The following is a 15216-nucleotide window of genomic DNA, read 5'->3' as shown; positions in this document are numbered from 1 at the left end:
TAATGATCAGGTATTTAGTTTTAACTAGTATTTATGCTTTATTTTAAATGAATGAATTATATTTTGGACTTGTAAGAAATACTTTATTCCAATTTGAATTATAAAATATTGTACATATCATGTTGATATTGAGCTTGATTTTTATTTTCTTAATTAAGTTTAAAAACACTATAATCACATGTATAGAGGAATTTCTTGGTAGCTGATTCGTGGTCTAAGGGAATTGCATAAGAGTAATTTCACTAGTTCTTTTGTTTTGTCGAGCACATGGATTGTGTTTAGAGAAGGAAATCCAAAAAAATAATATAAGATAATAACAAATTAATTAATAATTGCAATTCTATATTCATGATTAACAATCAGGTTAAACATCATCTAGCAAGTCAAATCACAATTATAATTGTGAGTTGTAAAAAAATAAAAGATAATGTGGCATTTTTAGGAGTGAATGACAACACAAAAACACATTACTTAAGAAAAGTGTAAAATTGTTTAAGAAATTCTTTAACCCAAAGAAAAATGTAATCCAAGTGATAAACTACGTTACAAATTAAAAAAAAATAGACATGTAAACAGAAGCAAATGTAAGATTATTTGATATAAATACTAATTCGAAAATTTATGTATTTTGCAAAGTGTCAAGTTGAGCATACAGTGCATATTCACCACGAGCATCATCGATGACTTTAATTTTAAAAGAAAAAATTGAAACTTGTTTTTTGAGTTAAAATCTTGATTTATAATTTAACATAAAAGTGGAAATTCGGCTTATGTAAACAAAATTTCAGTGTTCTGGTTTTGGATTGAAGTCGTCCACTTTTCTACTAATAAAAAATTATAAAAATTATTTATTATTATAATTATATTTTTATAAAAAACTATTTTATAGTTCATTAATATTTCTTATTTCAATAATTAAAAAATATTTTATGGTTTAATAGATTTTTTATTATTGTAAAAAGAATGTAAACATATCTATTTTTCATTATTATTTATAATTACTAGTTTAATCACTATACAATACTCTTATCAGATAAAAGAAATTATTTGGTTTTGTTTTTTCTTCTCAATTTGTTCACAACTTAACAATTAATTATTAATGTGAGTTGAGTTACAAAGGGAAGAATCTAAAGGCGAACAGAAGAAATATAAAGGCCAAAGAAAATGTGAAGAATATTTTTGTCAGTGATGTTAGGTTTCTTTTTCTAACAGTACTTCCCTTTTTATCTTCATGCACTCCATACAAGATGTCAGTGATGAGAACTTGTGAAACTTCCGGATTCACTGTTTCAGGAAAGTAATTCTGAATTTGAATATATTTTCAGAAATTTAATAATATATTTAAAAAGTAAATTTTGAACTATCTATTTTAAAAAATACATTTAAATTAAATGTTTTAAAAAGGTATGTTTAGATGCAAAAATATTTAATTCAAAATGTAAAAATATTATATTTCAAATTGAATGTTTCTATTTATTTTTTAAGATATTCACTCTGAAAAATACAAAAAAAAAGAGTCAATTTAACTTTGGGAATCACAATTAAATGTTTTAAAAAGGTATGTTTAGATGCAAAAATATTTTTCGAAATATTTAATTCAAAATGTAAAAAAAATATATTTCAAATTAAATGTTTCTATTTATTTTTCAATATATTCACTCTGAAATATATTAAAAAAAAGAGTCAATTTAACTTTGGGAATCACAAATTTTATGGTGGTGCAGAAAGACAATAAAGGAAAGTGAAGGAAGATTAGCCCTTAATGTGACTGGGCTTTTAAGCCCAAGGCTCATTTGTATGAGCTCACATACTTCTTGTGTATCTTCGTAAATTTCTTCCTGCATTTTAATATAACAAATTTCTGATTTTATCCTTTTTAAATTATAGATTTTTAAAGAGTAAACTATGACTTTAAATTATATAATTAAAAAATTGCAACTTCTTTATAAAATCCATAAGAAAAAAGTAATTTTAGAATTATACAATTTAAAAAATTTTATAATACAAAAATTATTTAAATTTTATAACTTTTGATCATTTTTCAAAATATTGTACAGTTTTTTATATTTTAAAAATATATTTTTAAGATTTAATTATGTAAATTTGAGAATTTTTAATTGAGTATTTAATAAATTTTTTTTATTTTATCATAAAATTAAAAGAATATAATTTTTAATTAAAATATTTAAAATATAAAAATATAAAAATTATTAAATTTAAATATTATAAAATTATAAAATACAAAATAGATGAAAAAATAATAATTAAGTCAATAACTTAATCTTTAAGTCATCCATCCGCTTTAAAAAGAAAACAAATTATCAAAAAAAACTTAATTAAAAAAATTAAATTTATTGAATATTTAATAAACTACAAAATTTTATCAGAACCGCAAATATAATTTTTCAAAAATTTCAAAAGTAAAAATTATACATTATATTTACCAGAATTAATATATTTTGAAGATATAAATAAATAAGAAAACAAACAAAATCTAAAAGAAAAAGACCTGGATTCACCCTCCAATTTTATTCTTCTCTTTGCAGCCCGAGAAGTGTTTCACGGTCACCGCCAAACCCTGTGGATGCATCTCCGACAACAACCATGGGTTACTTCGATCTCAACATTCCCTATCCCCAACCCTCACCCACCAACAAGGTCGCCGAACAAAGCAACCGCACCAGGCTTGCGGTGAAGGCCATGGAGTTGGGTTACACCGGAATCGCTTACAACCGCACCATCAAAGGCGTCATGTCCGATCAGCACCGTTGCTCCATTCCCCCTCTCCCCCTCTCCTATCTCCTCAACGTTCTTCCCTCTCTCTCCCTCTCCGCCAATCTTCACCGCTCTCCCTCCTCGGTGTTCCACTCTCCACTCCCTTCCATCAGTACACGTGTCTCACCGTAGACAGCGCTACCCAGGCCCAGGCCCAGGCCCTCAATTCTACATTGCTCAGACGTTAGAGATTTTGAAAGTATGGGTAGTTTATAAATTGTATCTCCTTTAACTTGGATGATCTTTTATCGACTCAATTGTGAAGGCAGAGCAGTTAAATGCAGCTTCCTTTGAGATTGGGATAATACTGCTGTAGTCAATACCCGTGCTTGGTGTTTTCTGTTCTCTCTTACTCCTTGTGAGTTTTTTTTTTTTTTGTTTAATTTTTTTTTTTGATACAGACCTTTATTTTAATGTTTATAGCTGGTTACATAATGTTTTAACTGGTTGGTAGAGTACAAACTCAAGTTTTAGATTATGTTCTTTTTCAGAAGAAGAAAAAATTGAACCTTAATATGGTTTGGTAGTGGTTTTCAATTTTCAGTTCTTATGCACATAATTGGACATCAACAAGCAGTGTGTTAAGTTTAATGTATATTTTTCTTATAAAAACCCCTTTAGATTGCTATAAAAGGAACCTTTAGATTGCTGTTCTGAAACCTTCGAATGTGGGTGTTGATTATTACAAAATTCTTTATGTTGACTCTTTATTTTAACGGAAGGCCAACTTCAGATATTGAACTCTGATACTGAAAACAATTGCAGGTGGATATTATATCGATTGATTTTTCAGCTAAATTGCCCTTTAGGTTGAAGCAGCCTATGGTTAAAGTAGCAATGCAGGTTTGTTCTTGACTATTAACCATTTATTTTCTTATAACCAAAAAGGAAGGTGATAATTAAAAGGTCTCCTATTAATTGCAGCGTGGGGTTTGTTTTGAAGTCACGTATTCTGGTTTGTTTGCTGATATTCAAAAAAGGAGACAGTTAATTTCCGGTGCTAAGGTGATTTTTTTTTTTTCCAATATACTCGTCTCAATTATTAAAAGATTAGATCATATTTGGTGTTTGATTTGTTTACTTCATTTTTACATAATTGATTTTTTTTATTGTTTCCAATTTATTTTTATATGTATGGTTTCTTAACAAATTTCATGGTGTCTGATTAATAGAATTACTTCATGCTCAAGCTTGCTAGTGTTGTCAAAATTAAAGGCTTTGAATTATAGAGATTAGACACCTGGTTTCTTGCTAATTCACCCACCTATCCACTCTACATTAAGGGTATATCATATGGTATGCTCACATTGCAAACATGTAGAAGAAATAAAATTGTAAAATTTAACTGTTGGGAATTGAGGAGTATGTTTATTTACTAACTGCTGACCTAGCTCATTTAGAGGTTGCAAAGAACCTCTGCTCAGTTTATAGCCAAAAGAAAATAACACAGTGCATCAATTTACTCATTTACTCATACAAGCCTCTAGCTCTTCAAATTCACGAGGAGTCTAAGGCTTACAAGTGATAGATAGCAGGATGATAACTATAGGGGCTTATGAGATGACGAGAGGATTGCTATTATGAGATTTTAGTGTATGGTTTATTTAATGTATAGACAGATAACTTTCTCGCTGCTCATTATTTTTTTTAACATCTTCATTCTTGCATTGTAACACCCCAATGTCTTTTAAATCCTTTGACCCTGTCAAACACACATGTCTTGCCTTTGAGTGTTTGTTACAATGGTTCTTATTTTTAGAGTTGAGTGGATGTGTTTTGTAGGGATAGATTGTTAAGATTTGATAGATGATGTCTTTGACTTTTGTTCTACTAACTAGGGAAGCTTGTGTGTTTTTAATTGAATTTATGTACTTATAGAGTTTGTGTTTTTAAATGTGTGGAATCAACTTCTGTATTTATAAGCAAGGGCTCCGAAGTAGAATAGATTGATTGATAAATGATCAGGCTTAAGCAGGAGTCTGTTAAGCACGTTACTAGACAAGCTTGTTGTAGATGCTATATGTGATTGAATCAACATGTACTTAATAATTATCATTGATTGTGCAAGTGTGGACATTATAGGTAAAGAGATTCCTAGTGGACTAGAAGGAGCCTGTTGGTTCTTGTAGTGAAGTTTGTTTATATAATGAAAATATCCCGGTAAGATTTTACAACAAAATTTGTTTTGATCCTCATTACCTTTTGGTCTTACTATTCTCATTACCCCATTGCTGGATTTTGCTTATGATAGTGCGCAATAGTGTCAACATTGCACATGAACAAATGGAGTTTGGACAGTTCTTGACAAGCATGTAAAATGATGAAGTTAAAACAATGTAAAATGATGAAACTAGCAAATATATGGAGGAAAATAGCTTACACATAAAAAAACTGAAAGGACTAGATGTCCAAACTCCTTTTTATGTACTTGATAGTGTGGAATAGCACCAACATCGCACAAGAGCGCACTGACCACCTTAAGGTGGCAACATTTCTGAATTAGGATCAATGTTTTCATTGAGGATAGAAATGTAAAACTATTACAAGCCCAAATTCTTCAGTTTTCTTGTATGCTTCATGTATAGAGTTAGATGAGGATGAAATGCTTGACATTGCAGCTGAAGATAATGTTTGGATGCTTTTAGAATTTAGATTGGTTGTTTTGCTTTGGTTTTGTACAGTTAAAGCTTATTTAGTTTCATTACTTGGTTGTTTTTGGACACAGTGATTAGTTTTTGCTGTTTTGGGATTGGTTATTGGTTGTTTTGTTGCAGCTTTTGCTGCTGAGTTCTGGACCTCTTGGTTATTAAATTTAATCAGAAGATGTATTAAGGTTTAGGTGTTTTTCTTTAGTTATCAGTACACGCACACACATATGGATCAAAAATAGTGGTCATTCTGCTATCACTATCCCACTATATGGTTTTGGGTAGGTGGCTACTCTGCTATTAACTACATGGTTATTCAAGACATGTCTGCAAACTTACACTGGTTAAACAAATATGTAGTTGTTGGTGGACTGGACTCGGAGACACAATATTGTATTTTCAAGTGCTGCTCCTACTGTGAATGAGCTCAGAGGACCTTGTGATGTTGCCAACTTGTTGTCATTGTTTGGACTCTCCAAGGAACGGGCTAATGCTGCTATTTCTAAAAACTGTAGGTATGGAATTTGCTAAAATATCCTCTATTGTGTTTGGGTCTGGAGGTGCGCAATGTTTAAGATGTCTTGAATATCATTTGAATTGTTTGCAGGATTCTTTTAGGTAATTCTTTAAGGAAAAAACGATTTTATAAAGATGCAATAAGAGTAGAAGTTTTATCAACAGATGCAAATCATTCCAAGGAAGATCGGTATCAAGAGTTATTACAGTGGAATCCTATCTCCAGTGGTGAAGGTGATATCCTGTTGAATGACGTGCACAAATCTTCTTTGGTCTCTTGTAAAGCATCAAAAACTGAAAAAGCCATAGACTCTACTTCAGTGGTCAATAGCCTTCCATCCAATGGTTTTGAAATCAAGAATATGTTACCTGCAAACAATGTTTTACCTGCTTGTTTATACAATAAAATAAACTCCCCACCTGTTACCAAAAACCTAGATCAGTCAGCAACCATACCTAACAGTTTCACTGAGCAGTCCAACATACTTGATATTTGTCGTGAGCAAGATGAAAACACCTTGTCAGATGATATAGCAAATGGTTACAGTTTGAACCGTGATGATATTATTGAGAAAACTATGCATAATGGAATATCTAATGTCAATTTTAAGGAGATAAACATTCCGACTGCCCTTGACTCTACCTTCCCTGATGATAAAATAAACTTCCTTTCGGTTGCCAAAAAATTAAATCAGTCAACTCCTATGCCTAACAACTTACTGGTGCAACCTGATAAGCTTGATGTTTGTCCTGAGCAAGGTGAAATCTCCCAATCACAGAAACAAAATGACGATTGTTTGGAGAAAAATATACACGGTGGAACTACTAAAGCTTTCAATTCTATGGAGATGGACATTTCGACAAATGCCACAAAGTTGAAACAAAGAAGTTCTACTGATTCAAATGTTGATCTCATCCCGTTTGAAGCGAAAGCATTTGATTCTGAATCAAACTTAAGCATCTCAAGCAATACATTGAATCCTCTAAAACTACATGAAAACGAACTTTCTGGTTCTTCACAAGAGGCACATGATATTGTTCATGAAGTAGAAATCTTTGATACTATTATTCCTGCACCGATTCATGATAAACACTACAATGACAAAAGTTCTGATATTAATTTAAATGAGGCCGGCAAGATTCATGCAGCTTTGCCAAATGAAGATTTAAAAACATCTATTTCTGATACTTCAATGGAGGGTAAACAGTTTGTGAAACGGCATGAGGCAGTTGAACACGAGAAGCAACAGCTAGAATCTTATGATGAGATGGAAATGGAAGATAATTCCAAAGCTGCCAGCCATTTAAGTCCAGATGTTGCAATGAAAGATAAAGAGCTCGGTGAAGTGATCACCGAATCCGATCAATTAGCCCCAGTTCATCGTGTATCAGGTACCCTCACTCATTGACTGATGTCTTTATCTGGGTTGTTTGTTGAAAGCTATATGTTACCTTGGTGCTTTCCTTCAAAGAAGTTCAAGTATTAGTATTAAACTATTATTAATTTCATTTCGTTTCTTAATAATGCTGTTCGTCTTAGCTCCCCTGTATGTGCATAGTATCTAGTATGTTTGCATTGTACGTTTTGTGGGTATAATCATCAGGTATATTTTCATTATCTCCAGGTGCATTGAAACTGAAGCGAAGGACACTTCGGGGACTACCTGTATTCCCCTTCAAGAGATTGCTAAATCCAACTGCCTTTAAGAGGAAAGTTAAAAAAAAGCAAGAGCAGCTAAGCTAAAGTAATTTTTTTTCCTGGATTATTAGTGTTACTTGGCGTAGATTATACTATTTTTTTTTTTAGTATGTGTTAATACTAGCATATTTACTAGAGTGTAAGAAAATAGTGTTTCAAGACCTTCAAAACTTCAAATGCCTAAAAAGACTATTATACAATTTTATTTGTTTTATGCGGTTTACTCCTGGATTCTGCTATGCATCCATTTGTAGAGTATTTATAGAAGCAGGTAATACTGGATTTTCTGTTTGGAATTTGACGGGCAATTCGTGGGGGCCTATTTTCTCTCCCCCTCACTTTTGAATTCACAAAAGAAATTGAAATTTTAAAGAGTTTTATGAGATCTTGAATTCATATTAGGATATTTTTCAATACTAAACCTTGTCATAGATTTCCAATGTTGTGTACGTATGAGTTTCTCTTAGTGTAATTAAATTTCTTAAAATAATGCAAACATAAATTGAAATTAATGTATCAAAATTGAATATATTCGGGTAATATGATTCTTTTAGGGGAATTAGGGTAATGGGGTTGAAACTGAAGTATCCAATAATTAAATATTCTAGGGTGGTGTTTAAAATTTCAACACAAAATGTAAAATTATAGATAAATGCTTCTAAAATCTCACAATTTTTTTTAAGCTAGTATAAGTTGTATTGGGGGGCACACCTTGTTTGCCCACCTTTAAAATGACAACAATTCTTTTAGTTGCAACTAGCTGTTCTCTGATCATTTATATCTTAATTGTTGTTGACAGCTAGATACACTGTCCGTTCTTTCGGTATCAGACGAAATGAAAAGATTGCATGCTGTAACTGTTAAAGGTGACAAAGGCAATGCAGCTTCTGGAGAGTGGATTGAAGGTGAAGGAATATGAACTTCTGCGAAGAAACTTCAGTGATACTGGGTGCTTTGGCTTTGGTATTCAGGAACATATTGACTTGCGAATCAAGTAAGATTAAAATCTCTTGCAGTTTTTGGTAGAATATTTTATTTATTGTTCTAGTATTTTTGCTGTACTTAGCTGTTATTAACTGATACAAAGCTGCATGGCTTTTTTTATTTTTTTATTTTCATTTATCAATTACTTATTCCAAATGGATTATGCCATTGGTATTTTAGAAGTTGGTTATATCCAGTTCCTAACTGTTCTATACTGGTGCTGGGAAAATAGATACATTTCTGTGTTTCTCTTGTTTTCAAACCGTCTCTCTAAACTGAGAACAGATTGAAATTCAATCCATGGTGTCATCATGTATTGCATTCTTTGTTATGTCCATTGAATTTTGTTTCTTCTTGTATGATGCTATTGTAATTTACTTGTAACACTAACTATGCTCAATTAAAAAAGTTGTTCCGTTAATGTTGAGCATTGGCTCTTCTTCAGGTATGATATCTCAACTGGGTATTTATAGGATGGACATCTTTGTCGTTCTGGAGCGCCCTGGTTATCGTGATGGCCGCCGCCGCTGTTGCCACCGCAGCCGCCATTGCAAGTATCGTGTTGGGATCCAGCATCGTGTTGAATGCCTCCTGGTACATAAAGCTGAACAATGTATGCAAATCCATTTGAATTTCCACTGGCTGTACTGGGCTATAAATTGATGAATTTGATGTTAAAACAGAGCATTGTTTTGATAATTATTTGTTAATATCATTAGGTAGTATATTGTTTGAATATTACGGTGTCAATACTTGTTAACATTTAAATCTATTTAACTTTTAAATGGTTGAACATTTAATTTAACTCTATTTAATTTTTGGATTTATAAGAAATGCTTTAAACTGTGATTCGTTTTTATTTTAAAATTGGAATAAAAAATGAGTGACAAAAACTACAGTGTACAAATAAAATGAATAATATAATTGAGGGATGTTTTTTAACCATTTGTAAAAATGTGTGAAATGTAATTTCCAAGAAAAAATTAGTGTTGGAAAATTTTTAAGTGAATGTATGACGAGATTATAATTGGTGTTATTATTATTTTGATATCCAACTTTTACACTTATTTTACATCTATTTTTGTTTACAAATATAAAAGTTAATATTTTTTAATAACTACAATATTCTTAAAAATGAGTTGTCATCTACCGTTAAAAAAACATTTTTCAAGGTGAAAATATAAGAGAAATATGTTTACTTATGTAAGTTTCTTTGACAAGGAAATGATGTGGCATAAATAAGGAGAATGCTCTTATGAATCTTCAGTTCAAATTTGTTAATAGGATACAAAATAAAATTTTAAAAAATATATATTAAAAAAATAGTTATGTAAATGTTACATATTTGGATATAATGTTTATATATATATATATATATATATATATATATATATATATATATATATATATATATATATATATATTTATTTGTGGTGAAATGTTAATACTATAACTATTTATACATTATGATGTTGCATCAGATATTTGGATACCTTTCATCTAATTATTTTAAATTAAAATGCTTTAAATTAACACCACTTATAAAAGTATATATTTATTTAGATTTAAATATGTATGTCATAAATGATATCTTGTTCAGGATTACAAAAGCTTTTAATTATTTCACATTTCATATATATAAACGAGGAAAAGGTAATTTGATTTAAGTAAAAATAAAATAATCATAAAAAAGTACATTTTTATATTTGTAAAAAAATAAAAAGAAAAATTGAAAAAACAAATAATGTCAAAAGAATATAAAAATTTTGAGTATCAAAATATCATTATTAAAAACAAATAAAACTAGATACATTACTACTTAAATATATTTTTTAGGATAATAATACATAAACATCACATTTTTATTTTACACCCCATTCAACATCAACAAACAAGTATTTTTATTTTAAAATATAAAATAAGTTAAGATAAATAAAGTATAAAAATATTAATTATTTATTAGCTGTTATACAGGTGTATGAAGATGAAAAGGTGTATGTTTATAATTGTCCTATTTTAGAGTTTAAAAAAATGAAAATTTTCAATCAGTTGCCCTTATCTTTGTCGTCTTATATAAAGAAAAATTTGAATCAAACACTACACTTTAACACCATTATCAAATTGAAATATGCATCCCAGGCTTTGTGCTAACAACATAATAATAAATAAGACACACAAGTCTCTCATTCTAGTTTTTTCATTAAGATAATTTACTTTTAAAATTTAAAAAATACTGTAAATATTTAAAACATTTTGAAGTTGTCCTCGTTGAATTAAGATGGCACGATTTCATAAAACAGAACTCACGTAAATATGGAACTATTCGCTAGATTTGATTTGAAGGTGTGTCTTCACAGCACCACGACTTTTTTAATTTTTTTAAAAGAATAATAATATTTTGACTATTAAATATTGATAATTATTTTTATAATATGATGTGTCATTTTTTAAGTGATTTTGAAATATTGAGAATAAAAAAATAGAAAAAATGAAAATTACTTAGAAAATGCCACATAAGATTGTAACAGAAAGTTGTCAAAATTTAGTAGTCAAAAAATAATTTTTTTTAAAAATAAAGACGTGGTTATGTGTCGGGATGATCATGTTATAAAAAAATAATTTTTTAATAATTAAATTTTGATAATTTTTTATTATAATTTGAAGTGATATTTTTTAAATAATTTTTTTTATTTTTTATATTTCAAAATTATTTAAAAGATGACATATATATCAAATTATAAAAAAAAGTTGTTAAAATTTAATTATTTGAAATAACAAATTATTTCTTATAAAGTCATGTGACATCCAATAACTTGTTCAATTTCATTTTTTTTTAAATTACATCACTTTCCCTCTGTAAAAAAAACAGGGCTTTAACCAGGTTAAAAGTGTATTAATTTATTTGAAACACATGAAATTACTTCATATGCATATACACATGAAATCCGACAAATTTGAATTTTTTTTGTTGTTATTCTATTGTGCCTTCATAATACATCACTGATTATCACTAATTTTGATGTTTTAAAATATATTAAAAATATATTTAAAATATCAATACAATGTATTTTTAATGCTCAGCAGAGGACAACATAAGAAAAATCAATAAAGAATCTGAAGTCAAATACAACTTGTTCAATTTCAATTTTTCTTTTTAAAATGACACCACTTTCATAATTTAATAAACAAATTTTCCTCTATAAAAAAGCAAGGCTTTAACTAGGTTAAAAGTGCAATAATTTATTTCATATGCATACACGTCACTTGAACACAGCCCATGTTACAACATGAACACCCACATGAAAGTACTTCATTATTGTTCAAACAAACCAACACAGATGAAACATGTTTACATATATAATAACATCTAGGCAGAACAAGATTCCTTGGTGCCTAGATTTGGTACCCAAGCAAGAGTCTTGTTGCCAACAAAATGGCAAACAGGAACAGTTCCAGGCTTGACTCTGAGAACTTGATAAAGCACAACAGGATCCATGCCTCTTGTGTCATGGTGGCAAATGGTTAGTGCCTTAGCCTTAGCTCCATCAGAGGCCACCAATGGAACCATGTAAGTTATCGTAGCATTCACTTGGTGGCAATAGAACACAACCTTTTCAAAGTTCAGCCTGTGACACATCACAGCTTTTTCTCCAACTTTCTTCACTTCCTCAACACTGTATCGATCGTGCTTCTCGTCGAAGGAACTTGAAACCACCCTGATGTTCTTCCCAAGCTTTGAAATGGCAGAACCCACCATTGATTCCAACGATGCTGCACAGAACTTGTGCTCTCCTTTACCTGCTGTTTTCCCACAAACCTCATCGAGACTATAGTTCTCTGATAGTTTTGCCTGTAACCATGCTCCGAAAGGTTGGCTTGTTGTTCTTGTGGATGGGTTGGTATCAGAATAGTTGTGAAGACCCAGATGCATCATCTTCCCAGGATGAAGGTCGTGTTCGAAAAACAGAGTCCAATACTGCTTCTCTTCGTTCACCTTGATCGGCAAATTGCTTTTCTTTGCTGCATATACGAACATCAACAACCATGCAAATCTTCCTCATCACATTCTTATTCATGAAAGTTTTTTTAGAGGCAAATTTGCCTAAATATTATTGATCAAAGTCTGTTTGTTTTTTTTTTTTATTTTTTTTATTTCAGGATATGTTTGACTACAAAATTGTAAAATAGGATCGGTTGAATATTTTTTTTCAAAATTGAGTTAAGTCGTCAGGGTGGAAGACAACATTACAGGTGAAGTCGCCCTCTACCCGATCGGTAAGAGCAATGTCATCCTTACATAGAACAGTTTCTGTTATTTGAAAAGTAAAGTCGTCCTCTAATCTGAAGACTTCACTATTCATTTTTTTTAATTTTTCAGTTTTATTTTTGTGTACATTGCAGTTATATATATATATATATATATATATATATATATATATATATATAATTTTTTTTTTCACTTTTATTCCATTAATTTTTTTTTTATTTATTCGTCCAATCCGTTTAAATTAAAAAATAATCAAAATTTATTAATTATATATAAAAAAAATTGAAAAGTGAAGTCGTCATGTGAGGATGACTTCATTTCTCCCCATAGAAACTGTCTTATGTAAGGATGATATTGCTTTTTCGAAAAAGAAAAGAGAAACTAGCTTGGTGGAGGACGACTTCACCTGTAATGTCGTCTTCCTTTTTATTTGACAAAAAAAAAAAATTAACAAACATATATTTACAGATTTAACTTCAAATAGACCCTCAAATACAAAAAAGCGGTCAAAGTTTAAGTTGTGTGGAATCTACACAATTTTTAAAAAAAATTATACAAAAATCATGACAACTTCTATATGTACAAAAAGTGTCATGACTACTAACAATTTCTGTACAAATTGATGACTCCTAACAATTTTTGTACAAAAAATCGTCATGATTTATAAGGATTTCACTTTTTCAAAATTTTATCATGAGTCTACATGATTTAGTTCATGACAAATAATTTTTTGTTTTGATTTATCTATTTTCGTAATTTGTGGACAAATTTGTCCTACTTATATATAAAAAAAGTTATTTACAGTGCAACAAGATTGAACATATTTTGATAATAATTGGTGTAACTTACGAGGCCACACTAGATCATGGAGAGGCTCCGGCACTGAAGTGTTTGGAAAAACAGAATGCCAATAATCTTCGGCAGATTGCGAGGCATCGATGTTTCTGAGTGTCAGCTGCAACAGAAAATGTTTAAAGTAACATAAGTGTTACAACAGGTTCAAAGTGATATACGATAACAAAAACCTTTTCTTTATTAAAAGTCTCACATCGATTAAAGATAAAATAATTTCATAATATATAATAAATCGGTTTTGTGGGGTTGAGTTAGGCTAAAGTCCACTTCTAATATGGTATTAGAGTCAGTTTAAAGTCTATTCTAACGAACTTTCTTGCACATTCTGTTCCACCGCTAACAGACCACCTATTTCTATACCCACACACAAGATGAATATGCATACAAATTTTACCTTACAAGCCGATTTATTTTTTCTTTGAAATTATCAAAATCATAAAGAAAAGCTCATAATTGTACTTTAACCAAATCTGAAAACGAGTTTCTTGATAATCACAGAAGGTCTCTTTCATTAGGTGAAACCATAACCGATCATATATTTATGTTGTGTGGCTGATAGGTTAGGGTTTGTGAGAGACTTTTTTTTTTACGATGATGAAGATCATGCATTCTTGAAAAGCATGTAAAATGATGAAGTTAAAGCAATGTAAAATGATGAAACTAGCAAAGATATGGAGAAAATAGCTTACACATAAAAAAGCTAAAATGATTAGATGTCCAAACTCCATTTTTGCTTTGAAGTGAGATTATGGAAACCTATAATTGAGTTTGTAGTATATATATAGTGAATCCAGTTGACAATAGCCACCTTTGAAATAATTGTGTGTTATCATTTTTCAACAAGAAGAATATAAAATAGTGTCATCATCTATCAATTATGGCAACTATTATTTTTTATTCAGCTCTGACCACTTGCCAACCAGAAACTAATCCCAGCACACCACAACGAAATGTGACAACTACCACTGCAATTAATATGAAGAAAAAAAAAACACTAATTTGAAACATAAACATTTATCTACTAAGAGTATGTTTTTTCTGCATTTTCACTAAATATTAAAAATAAAGTGATATGGGTTTTGGCAGGTGGCCACTAAACATTTATCTACTAAGAGTATGTTTTTTCTGCATTTTCACTAAATATTAAAAATAAAGTGATATTTACAAAGTCATATCATTACATATTTAACAACGCTCATTCCAAAGTTATTAAATTGTAGGTGTTTAAATAAGATAAAAAACTCTTTACAGGTATGTACACGAAGATAAATTTTGTAAAGTGAACTTTTAGTAGAAGATTTTTGTTCTATTATAGTATATTAGCATATCAATGTGTTGTATTTTCTTTTTAGTAAGTTATCTGGTTATATACTATAGTCAGCGGAAGTTTTATTATGGAAGAGTACAATTTTTGTAAATTTTTTGATTAAGTACAAATTTTAAGGTCTTCCATATTTTGGTAATCTTGTAAC

The 15216-nt window shown here is 29.8% G+C and overlaps 1 protein-coding gene and 1 pseudogene across 2 annotated transcripts; one reads left to right on the top strand and one right to left on the bottom strand.

The window, feature by feature from the left end:
• Positions 1–2502: 2502 nt before the first annotated feature.
• On the top strand, positions 2503–9225 carry LOC114168169 (uncharacterized; annotated as a pseudogene). The gene is made up of 8 exons (XR_014986501.1): positions 2503–2960; positions 3541–3618; positions 3700–3780; positions 5784–5938; positions 6031–7331; positions 7565–7684; positions 8438–8632; positions 9068–9225. The product of XR_014986501.1 is annotated as an uncharacterized LOC114168169 (transcript).
• Positions 9226–11836: 2611 nt separating this feature from the next.
• On the bottom strand, positions 11837–14523 carry LOC114169960 (embryonic abundant protein VF30.1-like). Its single transcript, XM_028055371.2, has 3 exons — positions 14434–14523; positions 13739–13844; positions 11837–12642 (listed from the first exon to the last, which is right to left on the bottom strand). Exons 1-3 carry the CDS (start codon positions 14470–14472, stop codon positions 11990–11992), a joined length of 798 nt encoding a protein of 265 aa, XP_027911172.1. The 5' UTR covers positions 14473–14523; the 3' UTR covers positions 11837–11989.
• Between the last annotated feature and the right edge of the window lie 693 nt (positions 14524–15216).

Source organism: Vigna unguiculata, chromosome 11 (genome assembly GCF_037176805.1).
Source record: "Vigna unguiculata cultivar grain cowpea cultivar isolate G323 ecotype 2 chromosome 11, ASM3717680v1, whole genome shotgun sequence".
Classification (NCBI taxonomy): Eukaryota; Viridiplantae; Streptophyta; class Magnoliopsida; order Fabales; family Fabaceae; genus Vigna; species Vigna unguiculata.
The sequence above is the reverse complement of the archived record's forward strand: the minus strand, read 5'-3'. Positions and strand labels throughout refer to the sequence as shown.

What these genes read in the sequence shown, in the direction of transcription:
- LOC114169960 (XM_028055371.2), bottom strand. Translation starts at nt 14,472, where the DNA reads ATGGAGTTTGGACATCTAATCATTTTAGCTTTTTTATGT. An exon ending in TCATTTTAGCTTTTTTATGT is followed by an intron (nt 13,845 to 14,433) that starts GTAAGCTATTTT and finishes TTTCTGTTGCAG; the next exon opens with CTGACACTCAGAAACATCGA. An exon ending in CCATGATCTAGTGTGGCCTC is followed by an intron (nt 12,643 to 13,738) that starts GTAAGTTACACC and finishes TCGTATATGCAG; the next exon opens with CAAAGAAAAGCAATTTGCCG.